This window comes from Thalassophryne amazonica, chromosome 6 (assembly GCF_902500255.1).
Source record: "Thalassophryne amazonica chromosome 6, fThaAma1.1, whole genome shotgun sequence".
Classification (NCBI taxonomy): Eukaryota; Metazoa; Chordata; class Actinopteri; order Batrachoidiformes; family Batrachoididae; genus Thalassophryne; species Thalassophryne amazonica.
The window spans coordinates 87,169,127-87,195,769 of NC_047108.1; the positions used below are offsets into that span (position 1 = coordinate 87,169,127).

The 26,643-nt window shown below is 40.3% G+C and overlaps 1 protein-coding gene across 1 annotated transcript in view; it reads left to right on the plus strand.

Moving 5' to 3' along the window:
* LOC117512570 (membrane-associated guanylate kinase, WW and PDZ domain-containing protein 1-like) overlaps nt 1-26,643 on the plus strand; it is a 358,699-nt gene that overhangs the window by 327,945 nt on the left and 4,111 nt on the right. The window contains exons 16-22 of the mRNA XM_034172699.1: nt 1,562-1,757; nt 1,957-2,259; nt 11,021-11,224; nt 14,679-14,769; nt 14,857-14,914; nt 15,289-15,432; nt 17,859-17,997. Coding sequence (XP_034028590.1) covers nt 1,562-1,757; nt 1,957-2,259; nt 11,021-11,224; nt 14,679-14,769; nt 14,857-14,914; nt 15,289-15,432; nt 17,859-17,997 — 1,135 coding nt within the window. The remainder of the gene's footprint in view (nt 1-1,561; nt 1,758-1,956; nt 2,260-11,020; nt 11,225-14,678; nt 14,770-14,856; nt 14,915-15,288; nt 15,433-17,858; nt 17,998-26,643) is intronic.

Here is a 26,643-nt window from a genome sequence, read left to right on the forward strand (position 1 = left end):
TTTGGCTTCTGTGGGTGTGAGTGGAGAAACGGAAATGTGCAACATTTTTATTTTTATCTTCATTTTACACACAGTCCCAACTTTTTCTGATTTGTTTGTTTCTGTTGCATTTCTGAAATTACAGAACTGCTATAAAGAAAAGTGTGAACATTTTATTGTTTTTTTTTTTTTCAAACTTTCTAGAACAAACACCAAACTCTTATGAAGAAGACAAAAATACACAAACATGCAGGAAAAACTGAACAATGCAGACTGATTTGACTCTCATGAACTTACTTTGAAATAAATGAAACGCAGAGCTGCAGCCTAATAACTTCGAAAAATAAAAATCAGCAGCTTGTATTTTTATTCTGACTAGAGTTCATTTCCTCTTTTTTCTCTTCCTCAGTCACATTTTGTGCTTGAACATAAAATGACATTAAGCCGTCTAAAATAAATATCCTTATAAAATAACAACCTATTAAAGTTCAGAGTTCTCACCAGCTTTATGTGATTTCTGCTTCTGAACATCACTGCAGAATTTCTCCACATCAGGTTTTTTTTTTTTTTTAACTCACGTGTGTGTGATTTTTATAACGTTTATTCCTATATTCTCGTTTTTTAAGGAACTTTGACCATTTATTTCATCTCATAAATTCTGTATCACTGTCACCGACATGCACACACGGTGTGAACAGGACGTACCTTCAGATCAGTCCAGGGAGAAATTTTTGTTTGTGTTGCTTCCTCTGCTCTCAGCGCGCTCTCACTCTGCACTGACTGACTCTCCCCTCCCCTCTCCCTCCTCGCAGCCAGCCGACTCACACAAATACACAGACCAGCAATCGAACCCTGTCCAAATTGACAGCTTTAAGCAAAGCCGCCTGCTATTTTTTCAGCCTTCTTTATCAAAAATTGACTACCCAAATGACACCTTTACAGCTTGCTGCCTAAAACCTTGCTTTCTGCTCCCGTGAATTTTTAATCCTGTAACGTCCCAATAACGTGATAAATAGTAAAGTTGACTCCCACGGGAATGCCATAACCCATGGGATTCCCGAAAAAATGTCACCCTCTAGACAGAACCTCCCCTGGTCCTCTGACCTGGAAAAATAACATTGATCTGAACAAGCAGGCAGCTGAGAAACGGAAGTGTAGGGATCATCTACAAAGTGCAAAAAGGAGACACCAGAAAAATAAATTAAATTAATTAAATAAAAATTCTTCATGTTGTCATTATGGGGTGTTGTCATTAGAATTTTGAGGGGGAAAAAAATTAATTTACCCCATTTTGAAAAAAGGTTGTAATATAACAAAATGTGGAAAAAGAGCTTTCTGGATGCAGTATAAATAAAAATCCGCACCCATACAATTATCATGAACAGGAAAACTAGCTATGCGATGGTCATTACTGCTATAAAGTTAGAGGTCTGTTGACTAATTTTTAGAGTGAGTCAATAGACCTCCATGTGGCAATTCAAGAAATGGTAGGTTTTGACACTTCGACAATGGTTTCATTTTCCAGCTCCAGAGGTTGCTGCTTTGACTTGACAGGTAGTAATAATTATGTGGCTTCTCGCAGATCTACATAGGGCACATAGTGAAGTACGGGGCTGCAGATGAGGATGGGCGCTTGCGGTCAGGAGACGAGCTCATCTGTGTGGACGGCACGGCTGTGGTGGGAAAGTCTCACCAGCTGGTAGTGCAGCTGATGCAACAAGCTGCCAAACAGGGCCATGTCAACCTCACTGTGAGACGCAAAACTTCTGGGTACGGAGGTAAGGAGTTTTATTGTTTTATTTTTTTCACATAAGTCATGCATGCATGTTCCTGGTTGCAGTCATACTGTATAATGTAAATCTCTGAAAAATATTCTGCACCTCTCGCTGTCCTGTCATGCATATGCAAATCAGAATCTAAAGAAATGGACGTATGCATCAGCACTGTACTTATCAGCCTGTTTCCTTCTTCCTTCAGTGTCAAAAGGAGAAGGCGATGTTCCCCCATCACCCGCCTCCTCCCACCACAGCAGCACCCAGGCACCCAGCCTGACCGAGGGTAAGCGGACCCCCCAGGGGAGCCAGAACTCACTCAACACTGTCAGCTCTGGCAGCGGATCCACGAGTGGCATAGGCAGTGGTGGAGGAGGTGGAAGTGGGAGCGCAGTGGTGCCTGCTAGCCTGCAGCCGTACGATGTGGAGATCCACCGCGGAGAGAATGAGGGCTTTGGTTTTGTCATTGTGTCATCTGTTTCCAGGCCTGATGCCAGCACCACCTTTGGTAAGTAAAACACAGATAAAGACTGAAACTAGCACGGAGAATGATGCAAAAACTTCTCTTGATTACTGTGGACTGACTGATAAATTTATACCTGTCATATAAAAAAATTGATTGATTGATGGTTGGTGTATTATAATCTGTATAAGTGCATGTTGTGCACAAAAAGCTTTTGTGATGATTGTTGCCATTTGGTTTTAATTTACTCTAATTGTCAGGAACATGAACAAACAGCTTCAAAGCAAATCTGCATTTTCCCTGTTTATTCATTGCTCTGTGGGATTAATACTTAAGAATAATGTCTTCTGTGCATGGCCTCCGGCATCCAGAACTTCAATGGACCGACGTTACTCCACAGCCAGTTTTTGCAGCTTAATAAGCAGTTGAGCCATGGCGTTTGACAAGTGTGTAGGGCTGCTGTGATTATTTGACATAATTGATTACGTTGAAAATGCATCAGTGTCACGTGCCCATGGCTCAGAGGACAGTGACAAGGAGGAGACACAAATGAGAGGATTAGAAAAATAGAAGTATTTATTTACAATAGTTTAAGTCAATAAATTAAAAGGTGCGAAGATGTGCAGCTGTGCAAAAAGGCGCTCTGTTACCGGTCGGCGCAGCGAGACGTCCTAGAAAGAGAGAGAGAGAACCAAATGAATTAGTTGGGCCCACTTAAGAGACAGGGACACCGGGCCCAGGTGCCCCTGATTATGGGCCCGCCCTGCTACAAGACAGCAGGGCCGTCACACCCTCCCCCTTCAAAAGGGAAGTCCACCTAAGGACTTTCCAACCCAATTGCAAACAGCACAGTTTTTTCTTTTGTTAGTACTACATTATATTTTTTTGTTGCACCAAAATTACATTTACAGCTTACCTATATTCAGCTATACCTTTTTTTTTCTTTACAAACTACTTTAAAATCTGATAGGACTAAGTTTTTTCTTCCATTATCAAACAAGAGAAGTTCTACTATTTGCAAGGAATCAAATTAGACTTAGCTATACAAGGCTAAAGATGACACCAATTGGTAAAGTCACAAGATTAGCACACGTCCTCTGCTGCACCTCCAGAGTTCCGGCGCCTGAAACCGAGGAGAGGCAGAAGAGAGACAGGCACAAAAATTAAGACAACTTTGCTTTTTCCTTTTTTTTTTAAACTGGCGCACGTGACAAAGCATCAGCCAACAAGTTATCAGAACCTTTAATATGACGAATGTCTAAACTGAATGCCTGTAGAAACAGCGCCCATCGAATTAGACGTTGATTTGGACTTTTCAGAGTACTTAAGAACGTGAGTGGATTATGGTCGGTATAGATGATTAAAGGACCATCACCGCAAGTCATATAAATCTCAAAAATGTTGAAGAGCCAAGATAAGTGCGAGAGTTTCCCTCTCAATTGTCGAATAATTCAATTGATACGAATTAAACTTTTTAGAAAAGTAACAAACTTGTTTGTCAACTCCATCGTGCTCTTGGAGCAAAACAGCACCAGCTCCCTTGTGAGTCAGGACAAAATCATCTGCCAGCTCAGCTGCCTTCAGAGCGGTGCTGGGTTTCTGTTCAGTAACATAAGTAGCTACATGCTGAGGAATACAGTTCTTAAACTGCTCCAAGATCATCAACTCTGACAAATCCTCAAAAGTGTCAATATTCAAAGCAGAACACAAACGATTAAATTGACAGGTTAAATCTCTAACGAATTCCACATGAGTTTGACGTTCATTTTTCTCAAAATTCCTGAATTTCTGGCGATAAGCTTCTGGGACTAATTCGTAGGATTTTTTAACCGCAGCCTTTATTTTGGCATAATCCAGACACTCTGCAGCGCTCAACGCCGAATAAGCCTCCTGGGCACGACCAGTAAACACGGACTGCAACAACAAAGCTCTATCACAATCCGCCCAATTTTTAACATCTGCAATGCGCTCAAACAGAACGAAAAAATTATCTGGATCTTTTTCATTAAACTTTGGCATTAGGTGCAGACTAGCACCCACATCAAACACATTAGGAGCAGGCCTACAAACAGCAGAGGTAAATGATTCTTCACTCACCTCGCCTATAACCTTACCATCCCGAATCAAATTCAATTTATAGTGTTCCAATTCCAATGTCATTTTTTCAGTCTCTTGTCTGACACGTTCCAATTGAACCTCTTTTTCAGCTTCAGTTCTCAGTCTCATTTGTTCCAATTGAAGTTCAGCATCTTTTCTGCTTTTCTCTTGTTCAATTTGCAGCAACATTAATTCCTTATGCTGCTCAAAACTCAGTCCATCAAACGAAACAGACAACTCGGGTTTAGAATTGACATAAAAACCCGACTGTTGCTCTCCCCCTCTCAGGATGCCTTTATTAAAGAGTGCAGCAGTGATTATATCTCTAACATCATCTTTGCGTGTATTATTTCCCACTGTAATGCCATCTGCGATAAGTGTTTTTTTTTTGACAATTTTCCAAAAAACTTTCAGAAGGAGTGGAGAAAAAATGCGAAACAGAAGCCATGGTTACAAAAAAAAAATGTAATGTGAACCGAACTGAATGCAAACTGCTAATCTCACATAACCGAGGCTGAGGGCCAGCGTGTCCCTCGGAGTCCCCCGCCCTGAACTACTTAACCCAAATCTACCTGCTTATCCTAGTCTTCTTGCGGTCTCATATGGTGGGTATTTATGCGCTAAAACCCGATGGGTCTGAGCAGCGACCAGCAAGCTGACAACCACCAGAACACCACGGACGCGCTCCCAAGCCGAAGCTTGTAGCCACGTTCACCGCTGCCCTCACAAAATAAAAGCAGGCAAATCTCCTTATGAGAAAAGCCACTAAAGCCTAACGAAGGACTCCAAAACACCATGCAACACGAGACAGCACTTACCTTCACCTCGGATCAAAAAAAAAACACAGTTTGGCTTCAAACCTCTCGCGTGTCCCCACAAACAAACAAACGAACGCGCAATCAGCAGGTGCGCACCGGATTCTAATCATGTAATCAGCGCGCGGCAAAGCCCCAGCACAAAAAACAGGCTAAAAACAAACTTTAACCAAATAAATTTACAAAAACTAAACGCGCTGACTACAAAAATTAAATTTAAAGGACGAGCCCCCACTCTTGTCACGTGCCCGTGGCTCAGAGGACAGTGACAAGGAGGAGACACAAACGAGAGGATTAGAAAAATAGAAGTATTTATTTACAATAGTTAAAGTCAATAAATTAAAAGGTGCAAAGATGTGCAGCTGTTACCGGTCGGCGCAGCGAAACGTCCTAGAAAGAGAGAGGGAGAACCAAATGAATTAGTTGGGCCCACTTAAGAGACAGGGACACCGGGCCCAGGTGCCCCTGATTATGGGCCCGCCCCGCTACAAGACGGCAGGGCCGTCACATCAGCATCAATATTTGTAGCCAGCACATTGCTTTTCATTATTTTTATGAATTTACCATTTTTTTAAATTTCCATTACATTTCACTTTGAACAAGTGTTCCCCCTCAATTCAACATTTGTCTTGTAAATCAGTTCAGAGGTGTTATTAGGTTCCAATAATAGCGTTTTCAGTTTTAGAAGTGTTTATTTCTCCATAATATATGAGGTGTTATTTCTAGCCAAAAACAAAGCGAAGTTAGCAGCTAGCAAAAACAGGCAGTGAGGTTTCTGCTGGATTTTTGTAAATCCTTCCAAAGGTGTTATCAGGTTACAAAAACAGCATTTTCAGATTTAAAAGGGTTTATTTCTCACTATTTTTATATAATGTGCAGGTGTTATTTCTAGCAAAAAAATGAAGTTAGCACGTAGCAACACCAGGAAGTGACATCACCATGCTAACGTCCATTAGATCATACCATAAAGCTTTAGCATTTATAGCATTAAGCTAAAAATTAAGAGCCATAGTCTGTAAATGTGGAATGGTTTATAGAACGGAGTGATATATTATGTTTCACTAGGCCACTGAAGTTTTTTTTTTTTTTTTTTTTTTTTAGGGAAAGATATATTGTCCAAACGGACAAAAATTCCATTTTTTATCTAAAATACCCTTTGGGAGGAAAATTACAGCTCTTTTTAGGGTAGGGGTTAAGGGGCCAAAACAGTGACATAGTCAAAATATGGATTTTGACCAATGAATATCTTTGTGTGACCTCAGTAAGCCTCATTGATCTTATGGTATATGAATGTATGGTTGGAGTTGGTAAATTCTGCATTGCATTATTTAATCATACTCAGCACACAAGAAGCTATCATGGCAGGAACAACATGTCGAAATAATAATAAAAAAAAAATCAGTAATGTGTCAAACTCTACTTTTGAAGTATCACAAATTATAATGCAGTTAGATTCTTTTTTGTGAGGGAAATGAGTGATTTAGATTAATTTACTAATCTGTAAAATTAGACAAATGATTAATCAGCAGAAAAATGGTCGTTGGTGGCAGCCCTACATCCACACCACAGACCGAGGTCCCAAACCTTCTGTCATGAGTTTGAGGATCAAGATATCTCTTTATGTGCAGAGCACATTCCCCCAGGACCAGGCTGGCTGCATCTTCATCCCAAACACCATCATTTCAGATTCATTCCTCACAGCTGCCCTCACAAATTCATTCAGCATGTAATTGAAGTCTACTCAGCACAGTCCATCGCTGTCTATACCACTTAGGTGTCACGGCAAAAGATTAGAATTGCATGTATTAAAGTTGCTCACCCACTGATGAGGAATTGGAGATGGCCTCCTCTGAACAAATTTGGTCTTAACGTCCATGTGATGAGTTTCCAACGCCAATGTCACACCAAGGTCCCCCATAGTTTGCCATTATTACGACATACTGTGGTGCCTTACAGGTGATGCATAAAAGTGCTGACTGCTCACAGACTGTTTCATCAGTCTCATGAGATAATTTTGTTCCTCTGCAGAACACAAGAATTAATCAATTATTTAGCATTGACAGTGATGCTGCCAGTCAACAACCCTGTCAGGAGCGACTGCTGATCTTTGAGGTTTTGCTCTCATTCCTGCTTCGTGCCTCCGCCTCACTGAGCACCGCTTGCCACTGTTCCTCTTGAGAAGAGATGAATTGACTTTGTTCTTGTATTTGCTGATCTGGGATCAGGATGTAGCCTGCTTCACTCTTGTAATAAATTCCAACCATGTGGGATAAGAGCTGAAGTGGAACACTAGATTCTGAATTTAAAAAATGGGGGGGGGCTCTAAGTTGGGAATCTTGAAGTGTTTCCACACATCTGGTACTGTATGTAAAATAATGTTTGCAGTCTTGTGATGTGGGTTGGTTTTGTGCTTACCAGTGTAAAGATTCAAATCAAATCTGGATATGTTTCACACCTTATATTGTGCTGTGCAGTATGTTGTGATTTTGTGACTACAGCAGTGAATTCTTCAATCAAAACAAAGGAAATAAAACAATGTAGGAAATTATTCATCCTTCTATGTCAGTCTGGTGCAATGATTGATTATCTTGGCAGTGACCCGCATCTCTCTCTGGTTCCTCAGCCTTTGAGATCGAGGGACTCTTGGGAAGAGCTTATGGAGTCATGATGTTGTTGGACAGAGGTGTCTGGCGATGCCAATATCTTTGCAGGCAAACGAAGGTCCAAGTCTTTCTGGTCCTGGTGCTGCCTGCTTTGCTATATGGTTGTGAGACTTGGACTCTAACCAGTGATCTCACGTGACAATTGGATGCCTTTGGTACTAGATCTCTTTCCAAGAACCTTGGGTTCTAAGGGGTTATTAAGTCTAAGATGAGGAGTAGAAACAGAAAGGAAGTTAGACATATTGCTGTCTAAAGGATCATATGAGGTAAAAAAAAAAATGGATTTCAGCAATGAACTATGGAAATGACAATCTGATCACTGCAGGATGTATCGTTGAAAATTTGTACTAGAAAGAAGGACATTCTGGAATTGAAAGGATGGTCTCCAAGATTATAACAACTACAAAGGTGCAGTATTATGCTTGTGTTCTTTGCCAAACCTGGGACTGGCATGGGTCAATATTAACAAGATTCAGCCTCAGCATCTTGCTGCTCAACAGAGTTTGGCTTTATACCAAAGAACTCACTATCAGCAGCTTTACAGGAGAACATAGGTTCAAGTCTTTAGGATTCTCGTGCTTCCATTCTTAGGCTAGTATCTCACTGGGCTGTGACCAGCATCAGTGAGGAAATTCGCCCAGTTCGGTGTGAGGTTTGCAGCCGTTCACCATCCCCTCGCCTCAGTCACAGGGCTGTGCCCACGAGTTGTTTAATTTTTGAACACACCAAAACATTGCTGCAATGAACTCTCTTGTGAAATTGTCAGGCGGGCACCTGTTACCACGTCGTCTCTGCAACTTTGAGCTTGTGCAACATGCGAGACAACTTGTGAGGGGATGACACACACTTTTGTTTTTATATGATCAGAGAGGAACAACGCTCCTGGAAGTGACTGAGCACTCCAGCAGCCTGCAGTCACCCCGCTCTGCAGCCGGCCCACACCAACCCGACATTGGTATGAGTGAGGTGGACACATCCTGTCCAGCCACAGACAAGCTGCAAGGACTGGTGTTTATTTATTTATATATTTATTTTTCTGAGGAAAAAAGTGGAAATTAAATTTAATGTTTCTGGTGTTTGTCTGCATGGGTGGTTCATAACCATAATTTATGGAGGGTCTGAAGCACAGTGAATTCAGTGATGCACCACATCAGTGTATGCTCCCAGATCTAACCAAGGTTTTTACCTGTAGCACTTCCAAGTATGGCTGAAAGATGATATCACACCAAAAATGGCATACAAGAATTTAAAAACTTCATTATATCATAATATCAAGTGCACAAACATTTATAAGACCACAGACGACATCTTACCAGGTTTACCAGACATCTTAATCAGATAGTGTATGTCATAATAACTGTGGTCAGCAGCTCTCTATCAGATGGGCAGCTATCTTAAGGACCATACATGAAAGAAAAGACCATTATCCATAGCAACTCTGAGATTGATTAATAAAACCTTGATGATATACTGATAGTACTAACATTTTGTAAATGGCCACTCATAACATGTAATAATATGCAGTAATTATACAATAACATGGTTTAGAGGGTGCTATGTTTTATCAGTGGTCCTCCATCTATGGTTAATAGCCCGATATTTCATAACATAGATGGACGGCCTGGAATAAAATCATGTTAAGATCATTATTATCAATTACACTACACAAGCATCAAATGAAGAGCATCCTGTCACTGTGAGCTTTTCCAATGGAACCAAAGTTTGATTTGTTTCAGTACAACATGTTTCACAGTGATGTTCCTGTGTTGCCTGTTAGCATGCTAATTTCACTGTAAGATGTCTTGTAAATTACCTCAAAGGTATTATCTGATGACAAAAACAGATTGATAGCTGGATTGGGGCAGCGTCTGAAATACTACGGATGCTGTACCGGAGCGCCATGGTGAAGAAGGAGCTGAGCCGGAAGGCGAGGCTCTCAGTTTACCAGTCAGTATATGCTCCTATTCTCACATATGGTCATGAGCTTTGGGTAATGACTGAAAGAATAAGATTGTGGATACAAGCGGCAGAAATGAGATTCCTCCGTCGGGTATTTCGGCTTGCACTCCTGGACTGGGTGAGAAGCTTAGTCCATGAGCCAGTCATCAGTTTAGACCTAATCTGTAAAACATAAGGTGATGAAACAACACTTAGAACCCAGCGTCAGTGTACCATCGCCTACACTAAAATGTATGACAGCAATCCCAGGGTGGCAGGTGTAACCAGGTAGGGGTCAATGAAGGATTACACAGAGGTCAAGATTTTAAAATGCTCCAATCATGTTGAAAACTATACCACATTATTTGTCCTATCAGAATGATTCCAAAAAGGTATAGTTTGGACAATCTGACTGAATGTTCTGGAATTATCGGGTAAAACAGCAAAAATTGACAAAGGTCAGTTTCAGTTTGTGCAGGCATCAAAATTTAAAGTTGCGCCCCCAGGAAGGGTTACAGGACTTGGCCACGAATAGGGAAGCTTGCTCCGCTGCCATCACAGCCCAAAGTTGGATAAGTGGTTGAAAATAAATGAATGAATTAAAAAACAAGGGTTTTAGAAAGTGTTTATTTCTCACTTACCTTTCCAAAATATAAGAGAAAAGATCCCAGACATAATAGAATTATTCAGAAATACAGCTGTCTCCAAGTATATTTTGCCATCTTGGATAATTTTGTTTGACCAACTAGCATACAGAAATATTGGGGCAGAAAATTATATTTAACCTTGCTCTATTTTTTGAATGCTGTTATTGCTTAAATTTAACAATAATAATTTTAAAAAAATAAATAAAAAGAAAAGGAAACACAGGATCACAGCAGAACCTCGTCCACTGCAGGACTGACTGTTGTCATTGATCTGTGGCAGGGAAGAGTGTGAGAAAGCAGTAGTTACGAGTATGTTCTGACCAGTGTAGCCTCCTCGAGGGTGCTGAACAGTGCCATATGATTTATGCCTTTTTGTTTCACATACTCAGCCTGTGTTTTTGACATATTGCTGTCTTTCATGGGGAGATATTGTGTGCATGCTGCCTGGAAAATATGCTGCTGAGGTGTACATGCATCTTAAATGCTTTTCTGTGGGAGAACTGGGGCTGTGTGTTGGATCATTAATTGTTCTTCTGTTTTTCTCTGTTATTTTCCCTTTTCTTTTTCCATTTGATAAATGATTCAATCAATCAAATCATTTGCCACAATTGGAACATATGAACAAAATGTGCATGCAAAACAAAAGCTGGAAATGCTTGTGTGGCGATGCCCCACAAAATAGGACGCATCATTGAGGGCAGCCCTGCGGACCGCTGTGGGAAGCTAAAAGTCGGGGACCGGATCTTGGCTGTCAATGGTTGCTCCATTACCAACAAGTCACACTCGGACATCGTCAACCTTATTAAAGAAGCCGGAAATACCGTCTCCCTCAGGATCATCCCAGGTGATGGTAAGGCTTTAGAACTCCAGCTTCATGTGGCTGTTTCATAATGCAGCATGATGTGACTTATTCATGGGCATAGTGCCATCGAAAGTGTACTGCTCACTTACAAGCACTTATAAGCTACCGAGGAGGGCGTAAACCCAGTGCGTCACTGAATGGAAGTCAACAGAATTGACCCTCAGAAGCTACAGTAGCACTTTAATAAATCCACTTTTTCCACTCTTTCGTTTTGCTTCTCACTTTCTTTATTTCTTTTTTTTTTTTTGTATCATAACACATCTATCTCAAAACAACAGTAGTCCATAAGCCTACAGCCATGTTTGACTTAATCTAGACCACCTAAAATACTAAGACTAAACAGCATTTATATTCCAGCCGCAGTGTTGTGTCAAAATATACAAAAATGTGCAATAACCTTCCTACAGTGGTAGCTACAGCAAGGTTGGGGTCAGCGAAGTATAACACAGGGGTCAAAATTTTGAAATGCTCCAGATACGTATGTTGAAAATTATACCATATTATTGATCTAATCATAAGGATTACAAAAACATGTACTCTGAACTAAGTTACAGAGTTATGGAATAAAAATCACCAAAAACGGTAACAGGTTAATTTCACTTTGAGTAGGGGTAAAAAAAAAATTGCTAGAGATTTTGGTAAAAAGTGATCCAAATTATTGGCTGAGCTAGTAAGATGTTTAAAAAAATAGAACAGTTTTAACTGTTTTGAATACTTTGTCTCCAAAGTTATGGGCCGACAATGACATCTATTAAATTCTAGAAAATATGGCATATGTCACCACATAACAGGATAACTAAGCATACGAGGTGGTACAAACTATTATTTATTTTTTTCAAATTCTTTTGGCACAACCAATAATTTTAACCACTTTTTGCCAAAATTCGAGGAAATATCATTTTTGGCCTCTGTACAAACTGAAGTTAGCCTTTGTTGCCAGTTTTGTTGTTTTTATCCCATAATGTTGTCCAAACCATACCATGTTGGAATGTTTATTTCAGCCAAACAGTGTGACTGGAGCTTTTTTCTTTTTCTTTTTTTGACCTCTAAAATACTTCATTGACTACATTTACATGCAGCCAATAACCCTTTCATAACCCTTTCATAACCGGAATATTAGCAATAACCCGGTTGCGCACGGCCATGTAAACACCCGCAAAACCCCAAATATGCTCATATTCTGGTTTTTAAAAACCCAAATATGACCCCTGGGTTATTCCTTTTCTAACCCGAATATCAGGTCATATAAACGCACATCGGGATATCCCCATAGAAAGGAACATAATTTTGTGTTCTGCGCATGTCATATCCGCAAGGAATCTTGGTCTTTTGAGTACGACAACTACTTGTATGTGGCGCGTGCAACCCACCGGACACCACAGAAGCAGAGGTAAACAGCGCATTGTGTTCTGCATCCTTATCAGGCGGGCTGGTCGCGGCACCGGTCCGCATCATCGCGACTGCTCTCACTGCCTCTGATGCGCTTACTGAGTCTGCAGGCTCGGTAAACGCCGCCACCCACACCGCCCCCCTCTCTGCTGTGCGGAGCTGTGCCAACTCTGGCAACAGGTCCAGAGACTACACTCGCTGTTTTGATGCGGAGCGCTCCGGCAGCCGGCAAGGATAGATTTCTTGCGGAAAAATCCACAGCGCCGCAGGGTCTCGGTATACCGCAGCCGCAGAGCTCCGTGGCCATGACGCGCATTGTGTTTTGCGTGTGTCTGTTTATAATCTTCTCGCCCAGAAGAAAAAAGAGAGCATTTACACAGGAGAGAAAAGTGAGAAAATGATAATGCCTGTTTGAGAAAAGTGTATAAAGTGTGTAGTGAGGGGTTTTACAGCCTTAAAACATCTATAATTGTAAAAACTAATGCTGACTACTTCGCGGATTTCGCCTGTTGCGGGTTATTTTTAGAACGTAACTCCCGCAATAAACGAGGGACCACTGTACTTCATTAGTATTGTGAAAGACATGAATATAATGTCTTTTATTGATGGTAGAAAGTACCGAGATAGCGACATTTACAAGAAGGTGGCCGAAAAGTTACGCGAAGCAGGATTTGCATGAACGCCAGACTAAATCAAGCACCAGTGGAAGACGTGCGTCGCTGATATTCGCTGGAGATATTCCAAATGATACCAATGACCATGTATACAGGAGTAACTCTGTCTGCTTAAGCATGTAAACAGGTTATTCCTAATGATTCAGAAACCGGAATATTGACCTTATCCCGAATATTAATGGCATGTAAACGTAGCCACTGACTCCAACCTAGCTATAGATGCCACTCTAGGCAAGGTGATCATATGGTACTTTTTTATGGGTACGCTATGGTTTAGTGAGATTGGATTGTAAGTTTTGCTTAGTCACGTTGAGAAAAAAAAAATGCTTGGCCTGAGTACAAAAACATATGTATATGATTTTAGACCTTGTTTTTCTTGTGATGCTGTGACACACTGGCCCAATAGCAACCCATGTATCAGCCTATAACAATGGAGTGAGTTTATTTCACAACAGTCTGTGTTACAAGTCTGTTTTGACCTACAAGTCTATGACAACTGGACTTATCTGTCCATAATATAATCATTTAACCCTGCCTAAAAAAAGGACATATCTGTTTTCATTCAGATTCGATATTCTTATAAAAATTACCACACTATGATCCCAGTAATGGATATACGAGTAAAACTGAATGACAATTTGGCTCTGCCATTTAACCAGTAGCGCTGTTTAAGTGCAAATAAGCCATTGAAGTATCTGAAATAATGGCTATTGCACCCTCTTGTGTTGATATACAAAGGTTACAGCTCCATTTTATGACATTTTTTGGCCAAGAAGACAAAATTTTACTTTGAAATCATTGTCCCAGTTTTAAGCTTGGTGGCAAATGCTATCAGCTTTTAGTCCCACAAAATGCAGCACCACGGTGCATATTTGTATTTCTGCTACCTACATTCACAACTGCTTCTTCTTAGTGTTCATCCTTTTAGATAGTCCTCCAGTAGGAACTATAGCTTCATAAAACCATATGAATTATAACAAGGTTCCTATTTCGATCGTAGTGCTATCAAGTGAAGAAACAAAGATGATTGTTTAGGACTAAGTACTCCAGTACATGTACACGGTTGACCAAAAACAAAGTCAGTTGTCCTATTTTTTGTTTGTTTTCCCAAAATGTCAAGTCATGAGTCGTTTTTCTTCCTACTATTGTAGTCTTTCTTGTATACAGTTAGGTCACTGTTGTCCTGTGATCAAATAGTAAATTACAGGATTACAGTAAGGTAGCATCAGGTTGACTAAAGTAGCTGGTGGGAGGTTCAAGGGTCTCTTCTAGACAGTAGCATTTTGATCACAAGTGTCCCATCACTTCAGTCTCTATACTTTCCATCACAGCAGCCATAGCTCCTTACATCAGTATGCATTACCCCTATTTCTTTCTAGAGTCTTCCAATGCTTCTCTGCTGACCAATGCTGAGAAGATTGCTACCATCACCACCACACACACACCTCAACAGTCCAGCAATGAGTCTCGGTAGGTGATGCAACCATCTTCAAAGAAAATATACTCTTTGATGTTGTCAAGTGTGTTCATGGTCATCATTCATTTTGTTTTTTAAAGGAATAACTCAAAATCAAAAGGAGTTCCTCCTCCTCCAACACAAGCTCAGCCAACACAGGTAAGAACACTTGTAAAATCAGTTGTTTCATCAGTTATCAGTCACCCCTCAAAATTATTTCAGTATCTTAAGTTCTTTAATCCTATTTGGGTTAAACATAGTTTTTGCAAGAAGGAAGAGTTTTTGATGACTATGGTAATGTTGTGCTCTAGCTCTTGTAGTGCCCTTTCTTAGTGATCTGTGCCCTGTTTGCAAGCTCATATGGTATTAAATATTCATGAATTTGTGACTGGTAATGTTGTTGGCATTCTGTGAGTTTCTGTGGAACTCAGCTTGATTCGTCCTCAGGTTTTGGTTCACCTTTTGACTCGCATATGTACCATTACTCAATTAAAGCATGAAGTGGTAACATTTCCTCTATATTCTTCTTCTAGGATGCAGAGTTTTACTCTGTTGATTTAGAGCGGGACAATAAAGGCTTTGGTTTTAGCCTGCGAGGAGGATGGGAGTACAACATGGACCTTTACGTGTTGAGACTGGCTGAGGACGGGGCTGCTGTTAGAAATGGCAAAATGAGGGTATGGAAACTGCAAGGCTACAATTTCCATCTTTTAATCTTTGTTATGCAGCTTGACAGTTTGAACAGAGCTAATTTATCAGTATTCTTAGCTTTTTGTGGCAGAATATCATAAAAGCTAGCCTTGCATAATAAAACTCTTTCTCAATATGAAAATTAGTCTGGAGCATATCAGTTCAATTTTACTGGGCATTATGGTGCCTTCCAGTTGTTCTTGGAAGTCGTACTTTCCTAGTTATGCTCCCTGAAGTTGAAATTACAACCTGTCAACTCATTTGAACACCACATACCCAGAGTCCACAATCCAAGATGGCTGCTCCAGCAGTACTGAAAGCTGTCATTTTTTTTTGCTGGGGAGTTTTAGGACTTTTTGCATTGTCCTCCTGCTGTCTGTGGACATGTTTCTGCAGTATTTTTATGAGTGAAATGCCCATAATGTGCTGTTTGTCAATTGATGCTGCTAATATTGGCTAACCGCATAGATGTTGCTAACAATGACTAACTATACCATACTACAAACCAAGCAGAAAACCAAGCACTAAATTAAAACACTTATTTAACATATGTGGAATCTGTCCAATTCCATGAGGTCTCTTTTTGGTCTGTTTACCTTTGGTGTGACATCGTTCCCAGTAACAACTTCCAAGGTAACTGGAACACGGCACTACCAATGAATGCAGGCCAAAATCACTCTGGGTGCAGCTGGATAGACTATAACCAATCAGACCCAGAAAATGTGACACGCTAACCCAATGGCGGCTGGTGAAAAAAGTCTTCATGTCCTTCTAAAAATCATCAGTTTCACAGATAAAGTTAACCATTTACAACTATATTAGGCCTCATTTATACTTTGGAAAGGAACAGTATCAAATACAGTACAACACTCAAGTTCTTGATCAAGGAACATTTCACCATTTGACACCAATTACACACATAGTACACCAGACTGTACTGCACTGCCATTATATTCAACCAAACAGATCATAGGTTTTACAATGACACCCCCTTAACAGAATAGAAAATATCACCAAATTTAGACTTACAAAATATGGAAAAATTCCTCAATTGACAGAAGAACATTATGTACATACTACAATGTTCACACCACGTTTCAAAAAAGAGAGGGAGAGAAAGAGAGAGAGTGTGTGTATGTGTGTGTGTGTGAGAGAGAGAGAGAGAGAGAGAGAGCAAGAAAATTAAGGTAATATTTTGCATGAACATTGCTGAGTGGAATGGAGGCAAAATAAAGAAGCTAGAACTACAAATAATTGGTTAAGTAAAGCTTAACTCGAAGCAGTGCATTATACAGTTTGAATGCACGACGTGGAGTCTAAAACACTATTTGAGAAGGACTGACATAAGCGAACAAGCTGCTACTAAAGTTCAACAAATTTGAGTCAAAGTCTGACTGTGCACTGTGCTGACTTTTTTATGTGAAGCCAGTGAATGTAAAACATAGCAGGGAAGCTAATGCTAATAACAGGTGCTTGTAAATTTCCAGAATTGTGTAAAAACAAGTTAGTTTTACATCAGCATAAAAATAATAAAATAACTTGGGCTTGGAGTGCAGTTGTTTCCTTTGTTATAAAAAATAGTTTGGAGTATGAAATGGTCTAAGTGCAGCTGATGTAGTCAAGCTAATGACATGGCTAATGCTAACCATGTGTAGTAATGGCAGAAAAGCAGATAAAATGTGTAGCAGTTCTGAGGAGGTAATAATCTGTGTTGACCCATGCAGGATGCAGAGTGCAACACCACAAAAGTTTGAACATGGCTTTAGTTGCAGTGTACTCGCCTCAAAAAGTGGGGGGCCTTGTCCCTACACATCAAATTCATATGATGAACAGGAAAACTTACAGAGTTAGAACTCGACCACTTTAGTTCAGACATGGGGCCAAATACAAAAGTATTTGTATTTGAAAATACTTAAATACATTTTTTGGAGTATTTGTATTTCTGATTTTGAGAGTATTTGTATTTCAAATACATTGCCAATCCCAAGTATTTCCAAATACTTTTACAAATACTTTTTCAAATACTTTTCAAACTTAGGAATCTCTGTGACACTGTGTTGAATATAGATTGTGATAGTTTGATTATTGCCTGTGATATTATAATAGTGAATTTGTGATAAAACATTCAATCCTTTACTTATCAATAGTATTTGGTCATGCTATTTTCACAATAAATTGTCACCGGTTTATCAGTTTTTGTATTGATTTGTTGTCTATAGTTCATAGAAAGTATTTGTATTTGAAATACTCAAAATGTAAAGTATTTGTATTTGAAAAAGTACAAAGTATTTCTATTTGTATTTGGAATTCGAAAATCTAAAGTATTTGTATTTGCATTTAAATACAATGCAAAGTATATGACCCCATGTCTGCTTTAGTGGCTTGTGATCATATTGTGGCCTCTGTTTTTAAGGTGGGAGATGAGATCCTGGAAATCAACGGTGAGAGCACAAAGAACATGAAGCATTCACGCGCCATTGAACTGATCAAGAATGGGGGTCGGAGGGCACGACTTGTCCTCAAAAGGGGAGATGGATCTGTACCAGAATACGGTAAGTCATCATGCTGTGCTGTTATCTTTTTGTTGTTGCTGGGGGATTTTTCCATCCTCTTACTGTAACCGTACTAATGCCTCTGTTGAAATCATATTTTTATTCTTGCTGTACACACTGCAGAAACAGAATAATGCTTCTTATGGACTTAGCACACCCCAGAGACATATACGCTTTTTTCAAAATTGACTTTCATGAACATTACTGCTGTAAATGACAAACATTTCCTGCAAAGATACTTTCTGCCAGCTGTTCATTCAGAACGACCTCTTGGAACAAATCAAATCCAGCACTAAACTAATGGCAGCTACAAATGATTGTTCAATTATTTACAATGTAGATAAAACCTTTCCAGCTATAGTTACAATCACAAGTTGCTCGTGTAGCTAAAGTTCACTTTCACACTTCAGAAGGCTTTTTTAATAGTGTATAAAATGCAAAAATTACCCCTCTTTCACAACAAACTCCTTTTTTCTTTTAAGATGCACTGTAAAACGGCCTCGTCTGTTTTCTCCTTTGTTTTCCTCTCTTCTCCTCTGATTGTCTCTTGTTGCCGGGCTCTTCCTCCTCTCTCCAGCGATGATGGCTCCTCATCTCGCTGTTGGTACAATGAGGAATGACAAGATGGGAGAGCCCTGTTTCTACCTAATGGGCCAAAATCAGACCACGGTTTGTAGCCAGAAGTCTGTCCCAGTCAACTCCTCCAGTCATCTTTTTCTGTTCAGTTTTATCCACCCACCCCTCACCTCATCCCCCTTGTCGCTCATCCCTACCTACATCCCACTTTGAGTGTTTGAGCGCAGGTGTGCTTCCATGTGTTTTATGTCTGCCTGAGATCACAACATGCACAAAACCCTCCTCTGCAAACCTTAGGGCAGAAGTTTGCATTGGGACTAATTTAATGTCAGTCATCACATGCTGCTGCCATAGCAACCTGTTTGTCAGACCTGCAGCCAAGCGCACTCGCTTTTGGTTTGTTGTTTGTCCCAAAGATGCACACCAGTTTGTTTTGAGTGATTTCCTAGGTGCCTGCTGTGTCATTGATAACCCCCACCCTGCACTCGCAAATGTGCTCCATCTGTTGCTTGTGTTTCAACCCACTGCTCTATAGTGTTAAAATATTGAAGTGATGAGTCACTTCAACGATGTATATGTGCAAATCGGTACCACTCATGGTGATGAAACGCCACTCAGGATCCAGCCTAAGTGTAGCATAGCCTACACAAAAATGTGTAACAGCCATCCCAGGGTGGCAGCTGTAGCCAGGAGGTGGTCAATGAAGGGTTACGCAGGGGTCAAAAATTTAAAATGCTCCAATCATGTTGAAAACTATACCATATTATTTGCCTCATCACAACGATTCCAAAAGGTATTGTTTGTACTATATATGACTGAATTTTCTGGAGTTATGGGTTAAAAACAGCAAAAATTGTGACAAAGGTCAGTTTTAGTTTGTTGCTCCAATTTCAGTAAAAAATATGCAAATTGTTGGTTGAAAAGGATTAATAAATGGAATAGTTTTTACTGTGTTGAATGTTTGATCTCCAAAGTAAAGGTCAAACAAGGTCGACGTCCACTGGATTCTATAACATGTGACATATGTTACCCGAAACGTGATAACTAAGCATGAGTTTGCAGATGGTGCAAACTCTTCCTTTTTACAACCCTGTTAACCCAAACAATAATTTGCATAACTTCTTACCAAAAATGGAGCAACTTCAACTTTTGACCCCGATACAAACTGAAACTGACCTTTGTCAGAATTTTTGCTGTTTTTACCCCACAACTCCAGAAAATTCAGTCATAGATACAACCCCAATTCCAATAAAGTTTGGACGTTGTGTAAAATGTAAATAAAAACAGAATACAATGATTTGCAAATCCTCCTCAACTTATATTCAATTGAATACACCACAAAGACAAGATATTTAATGTTCAAACTGATAAACTTTATTGTTTTGTGCAAATATTTGCTCATTTTTAAATGGATGCCTGTAACACATTTCAAAAAAGCTGGGACAGTGGTATGTTTACCACTGTGTTACATCACCTTTCCTTCTAACAACACTCAATAAGCCTTTAGGAACTGAGGACACTAATTGTTGAAGCTTTGTAGGTAGAATTCTTGCCTGATGTACGACTTCAGTTGTTCAACAGTCCGGGGTCTCCATTGTTGTATTTTGCATTTCATACTGCACCACACATTTTCAATGGGCGACAGGTCTGGACTGCAGACAGGCCAGTCTAATACCCGCATTCTTTTACTATGAAGCCACACTGTTGTAACACGTGCAGAATATGACTTGGCATTGTCTTCCTGAAATAAGCAGGGACGTCCCTGAAAAAGACGTTGCTTGGATGGCAGCATGCGTTGCTCCAAAACCTGGATGTACCTTTCAGCGTTGATGGTGCAATCACAGATGTGTAAGTTGCCCATGCCATGGGCAACTTACACACCCCCATACCATCACAGATGCTGGCTTTTGAACTTTGCACTGGTAACAGTCTGGATGGTCTTTTTCCTCTTTTGTCCAGAGGACACGATGTCCATGATTTCCAAAAACAATTTGAAACGTGGACTCATCAGACCACCGCACACTTTTCCTCTTTGTGTCTGTCCATTTCAAATAAGCTCAGGCCCAGAGAAGGCAGCTGCATTTCTGGATGTTGTTGATGTACACTCAACAAAACAGGACAGTCAGGACAGACTAAGGCACACCTGTGCACTAATCATGGTGTTTAATCAACATCTTGGTATGGCACACCTGTGAGGTGGGATGGATTATCTCAGCAAAGGAGAAGTGCTCACTATCACAGATTTAGACTGGTTTGTGAACAATATTTGAGGGAAATGGTGATATTGTGTATGTGGAAAAAGTTTTAGATCTTTGAGTTCATCTCATACAAAATGGGAGCAAAACCAAAAGTGTTGCATTTATATTTTTGTTGAGTGTATGTCTTTCGCTTTGCATGGTAGAGTTTTAACTTGCACTTGTAGATGTAGCAATGAAATGTGTTAATCAACAATGGTTTTCTGAAGTGTTCCTGAGCCCATGCAGTAAGATCCTTTACACAATGGTGTCAGTTTTTAATGGAGTGCTGCCTGAGGGATCGAAGGTCACGTGCATTCAGTGTCAGTTTTTGGCCTTGCCGCTTGTGTGGAGAAAGTTCTCCAGATTCTCTGACTCTTCTGATTATATTATGGACTGTAGATGATGGAATCCCTAAATTCCTTGCAATTGAATGTTGAGAAACATTGTTCTTAAACTGTTGGACTATTTTTTTCACGCAGTTGTTCACAAAGTGGTGATCCTCGCCCATCTTTGCTTGTGAACGGCCGAGCCTTTTGGGGATGCTCCTTTTATACCAAATCATGACACTCACAATTAGTGTCCTCAGTTCCCAAATGCTTATTGAGTGTTGTTAGAAGGAAAGGTGATGTAACACAGTGGTAAACATATCACTGCCCCAGCTTTTTTTAAACGTGTTGCAGGCATCCATTTCAAAATGAGCAAATATTTGCACAAAAACAATAAATTTTATCAGTTTGTACATTAAATATCTTGTCTTTGTGGTGTATTCATCTGAATATAGGTTGAAGTGGATTTGCAAATCATTGTATTCTGTTTTTATTTACATTTCATACAACGTCCCAACTTCATTGGAATTGGGGTTGTAATCTAAACTATACCTTTTCAATCAATCAATCAATTTTTTTATATAGCGCCAAATCACAACAAACAGTTGCCCCAAGGCGCTTTATATTGCAAGGCAAGGCCATACAATAATTATGTAAAACCCCAACGGTCAAAACGACCCCCTGTGAGCAAGCACTTGGCTACAGTGGGAAGGAAAAACTCCCTTTTAACAGGAAGAAACCTCCAGCAGAACCAGGCTCAGGGAGGGGCAGTCTTCTACTGGGACTGGTTGGGGCTGAGGGAGAGAACCAGGAAAAAGACATGCTGTGGAGGGGAGCAGAGATCGATCACTAATGATTAAATGCAGAGTGGTGCATACAGAGCAAAAAGAGAAAGAAACAGTGCATCATGGGAACCCCCCAGCAGTCTACGTCTATAGCAGCATAACTAAGGGATGGTTCAGGGTCACCTGATCCAGCCCTAACTATAAGCTTTAGCAAAAAGGAAAGTTTTAAGCCTAATCTTAAAAGTAGAGAGGGTGTCTGTCTCCCTGATCTGAATTGGGAGCTGGTTCCACAGGAGAGGAGCCTGAAAGCTGAAGGCTCTGCCTCCCATTCTACTCTTACAAACCCTAGGAACTACAAGTAAGCCTGCAGTCTGAGAGCGAAGCGCTCTATTGGGGTGATATGGTACTACGAGGTCCCTAAGATAAGATGGGACCTGATTATTCAAAACCTTATAAGTAAGAAGAAGAATTTTAAATTCTATTCTAGAATTAACAGGAAGCCAATGAAGAGAGGCCAATATGGGTGAGATATGCTCTCTCCTTCTAGTCCCCGTCAGTACTCTAGCTGCAGCATTTTGAATTAACTGAAGGCTTTTTAGGGAACTTTTAGGACAACCTGATAATAATGAATTACAATAGTCCAGCCTAGAGGAAATAAATGCATGAATTAGTTTTTCAGCATCACTCTGAGACAAGACCTTTCTGATTTTAGAGATATTGCGTAAATGCAAAAAAGCAGTCCTACATATTTGTTTAATATGCGCTTTGAATGACATATCCTGATCAAAAATGACTCCAAGATTTCTCACAGTATTACTAGAGGTCAGGGTAATGCCATCCAGAGTAAGGATCTGGTTAGACACCATGTTTCTACGATTTGTGGGGCCAAGTACAATAACTTCAGTTTTATCTGAGTTTAAAAGCAGGAAATTAGAGGTCATCCATGTCTTTATGTCTATAAGACAATCCTGCAGTTTAGCTAATTGGTGTGTGTCCTCTGCCTTCATGGATAGAAAAAGCTGGGTATCATCTGCGTAACAATGAAAATTTAAGCAATACCGTCTAATAATACTGCCTAAGGGAAGCATGTATAAAGTGAATAAAATTGGTCCTAGCACAGAACCTTGTGGAACTCCATAATTAACTTTAGTCTGTGAAGAAGATTCCCCATTTACATGAACAAATTGTAATCCATTAGACAAATATGATTCAAACCACCGCAGCGCAGTGCCTTTAATACCTATGGCATGCTCTAATCTCTGTAATAAAATTTTATGGTCAACTGTATCAAAAGCAGCACTGAGGTCTAACAGAACAAGCACAGAGATGAGTCCACTGTCCGAGGCCATAAGAAGATCATTTGTAACCTTCACTAACGCTGTTTCTGTACTATGATGAATTCTAAAACCTGACTGAAACTCTTCAAATAGACCATTCCTCTGCAGATGATCAGTTAGCTGTTTTACAACTACCCTTTCAAGAATTTTTGAGAGAAAAGGAAGGTTGGAGATTGGCCTATAATTAGCTAAGATAGCTGGGTCAAGTGATGGCTTTTTAAGTAATGGTTTAATTACTGCCACCTTAAAAGCCTGTGGTACATAGCCAACTAACAAAGATAGATTGATCATATTTAAGATCGAAGCATTAAATAATGGTAGGGCTTCCTTGAGCAGCCTGGTAGGAATGGGGTCTAATAAACATGTTGATGGTTTGGATGAAGTAACTAATGAAAATAACTCAGACAGAACAATCGGAGAGAAAGAGTCTAACCAAATACCGGCATCACTGAAAGCAGCCAAAGATAACGATACGTCTTTGGGATGGTTATGAGTAATTTTTTCTCTAATAGTTAAAATTTTGTTAGCAAAGAAAGTCATGAAGTCATTACTAGTTAAAGTTAATGGAATACTCAGCTCAATAGAGCTCTGACTCTTTGTCAGCTTTGGCTACAGTGCTGAAAAGAAACCTGGGGTTGTTCTTATTTTCTTCAATTAGTGATGAGTAGAAAGATGTCCTAGCTTTACGGAGGGCTTTTTTTATAGAGCAACAGACTCTTTTTCCAGGCTAAGTGAAGATCTTCTAAATTAGTGAGACGCCATTTCCTCCAACTTACGGGTTATCTGCTTTAAGCTACGAGTTTGTGAGTTATACCACGGAGTCAGGCACTTCTGATTTAAAGCTCTCTTTTTTAGAGGAGCTACAGCATCCAAAGTTGTCTTCAATGAGGATGTAAAACTATTGACAAGATACTCTATCTCACTTACAGAGTTTAGGTAGCTACTCTGCACTGTGTTGGTATATGGCATTAGAGAACATAAAGAAGGAATCATATCCTTAAACCTAGTTACAGCGCTTTCTGAAAGACTTCTAGTGTAATGAAACTTATTCCCCACTGCTGGGTAGTCCATCAGAGTAAATGTAAATGTTATTAAGAAATGATCAGATAGAAGGGAGTTTTCAGGGAATACTGTTAAGTCTTCTATTTCCATACCATAAGTCAGAACAAGATCTAAGATATGATTAAAGTGGTGGGTGGACTCATTTACCTTTTGAGCAAAGCCAATAGAGTCTAATAATAGATTAAATGCAGTGTTGAGGCTGTCATTCTCAGCATCTGTGTGGATGTTAAAATCGCCCACTATAATTATCTTATCTGAGCTAAGCACTAAGTCAGACAAAAGGTCTGAAAATTCACAGAGAAACTCACAGTAACGACCAGGTGGACGATAGATAATAACAAATAAAACTGGTTTTTGGGACTTCCAATTTGGATGGACAAGACTAAGAGTCAAGCTTTCAAATGAATTAAAGCTCTGTCTGGGTTTTTGATTAATTAATAAGCTGGAATGGAAGATTGCTGCTAATCCTCCGCCCCGGCCCGTGCTACGAGCATTCTGACAGTTAGTGTGACTCGGGGGTGTTGACTCATTAAACTAACATATTCATCCTGCTGTAACCAGGTTTCTGTAAGGCAGAATAAATCAATATGTTGATCAATTATTATATCATTTACCAACAGGGACTTAGAAGAGAGAGACCTAATGTTTAATAGACCACATTTAACTGTTTTAGTCTGTGGTGCAGTTGAAGGTGCTATATTATTTTTTCTTTTTGAATTTTTATGCTTGAATAGATTTTTGCTGGTTATTGGTGGTCTGGGAGCAGGCACCGTCTCTACGGGGATGGGGTAATGAGGGGATGGCAGGGGGAGAGAAGCTGCAGAGAGGTGTGTAAGACTACAACTCTGCTTCCTGGTCCCAACCCTGGATAGTCACGGTTTGGAGGATTTAAGAAAATTGGCCAGATTTCTAGAAATGAGAGCTGCTCCATCCAAAGTGGGATTGATGCCGTCTCTCCTAACAAGACCAGGTTTTCCCCAGAAGCTTTGCCAATTATCTATGAAGACCACCTCATTTTTTGGACACCACTCAGACAGCCAGCAATTCAAGGAGAACATGCGGCTAAACATGTCACTCCCGGTCCGATTGGGGAGGGGCCCAGAGAAAACTACAGAGTCCGACATTGTTTTTGCAAAGTTACACACCGATTTAATGTTAATTTTAGTGACCTCCGATTGGCGTAACCGGGTGTCATTACTGCCGACGTGAATTACAATCTTACCAAATTTACGCTTAGCCTTAGCCAGCAGTTTCAAATTTCCTTCAATGTCGCCTGCTCTGGCCCCCGGAAGACAATTGACTATGGTTGCTGGTGTCGCTAACTTCACATTTCGCAAAACAGAGTCGCCAATAACCAGAGTTTGATCCTCGGCGGGTGTGTCGTCGAGTGGGGAAAAACGGTTAGAGATGTGAACGGGTTGGCGGTGTACACGGGGCTTCTGTTTAGGACTACGCTTCCTCCTCACAGTCACCCAGTCAGCCTGCTTTCCCGGCTGCTCGGGATCTGCCAGGGGGTAACCAACGGCGGCTAAGCTACCTTGGTCCGCACCGACTACAGGGGCCTGGCTAGCTGTAGAATTTTCCACGGTGCGGAGCCGAGTCTCCAATTCGGCCAGCCTGGCCTCCAAAGCTACGAATAAGCTACACTTATTACAAGTACCGTTACTGCTAAAGGAGGCCGAGGAATAACTAAACATTTCACACCCAGAGCAGAAAAGTGCGGGAGAGACAGGAGAAGCCGCCATGCTAAATCGGCTAAGAGCTAGTAGCTACGCTAAGCTAGCGGATTCCTAAAAACACGCTAAGTGAATAATGTGTAAATAATTTAGAGGTGATTCAGCAGAAGGAGTGCTTTAGTTAAGGCACGTAAATATTACACTGGGAAACAAATCGTAATCTAGATAACTAGATCAATCTAACTGCGCAGATTAAACAGCTAACAGATACAGAAAAACACCGCTGTGCTCTGGAACAGGAAGTGATACAATACCGCAGTGAGAGCCAACCACCAGTAGAGGTCAATGTTATGATGAGACAAATGATGTGGTACAGTTTTCAATATGGTTATAGCATTTTTAAATTTTGACTTCTGTGTAAATCTTCATTGACCCCTAGATGGCTATGGCTGCCACCTTGGGATGGTTGTCATACATTTTTGCATAGGCCATGGTACACTGAGGCTGGTTTTGTCTCGTCACCTTAAGTGGTACCGAAAATCTGCTTGGCCCATGGACTAAATTCAGTATTATTAACTGCCATCCATCCTGAGTTACATCAGTTTATATTATAGTATTTAATATATATTGAATGTATGCATGATCTT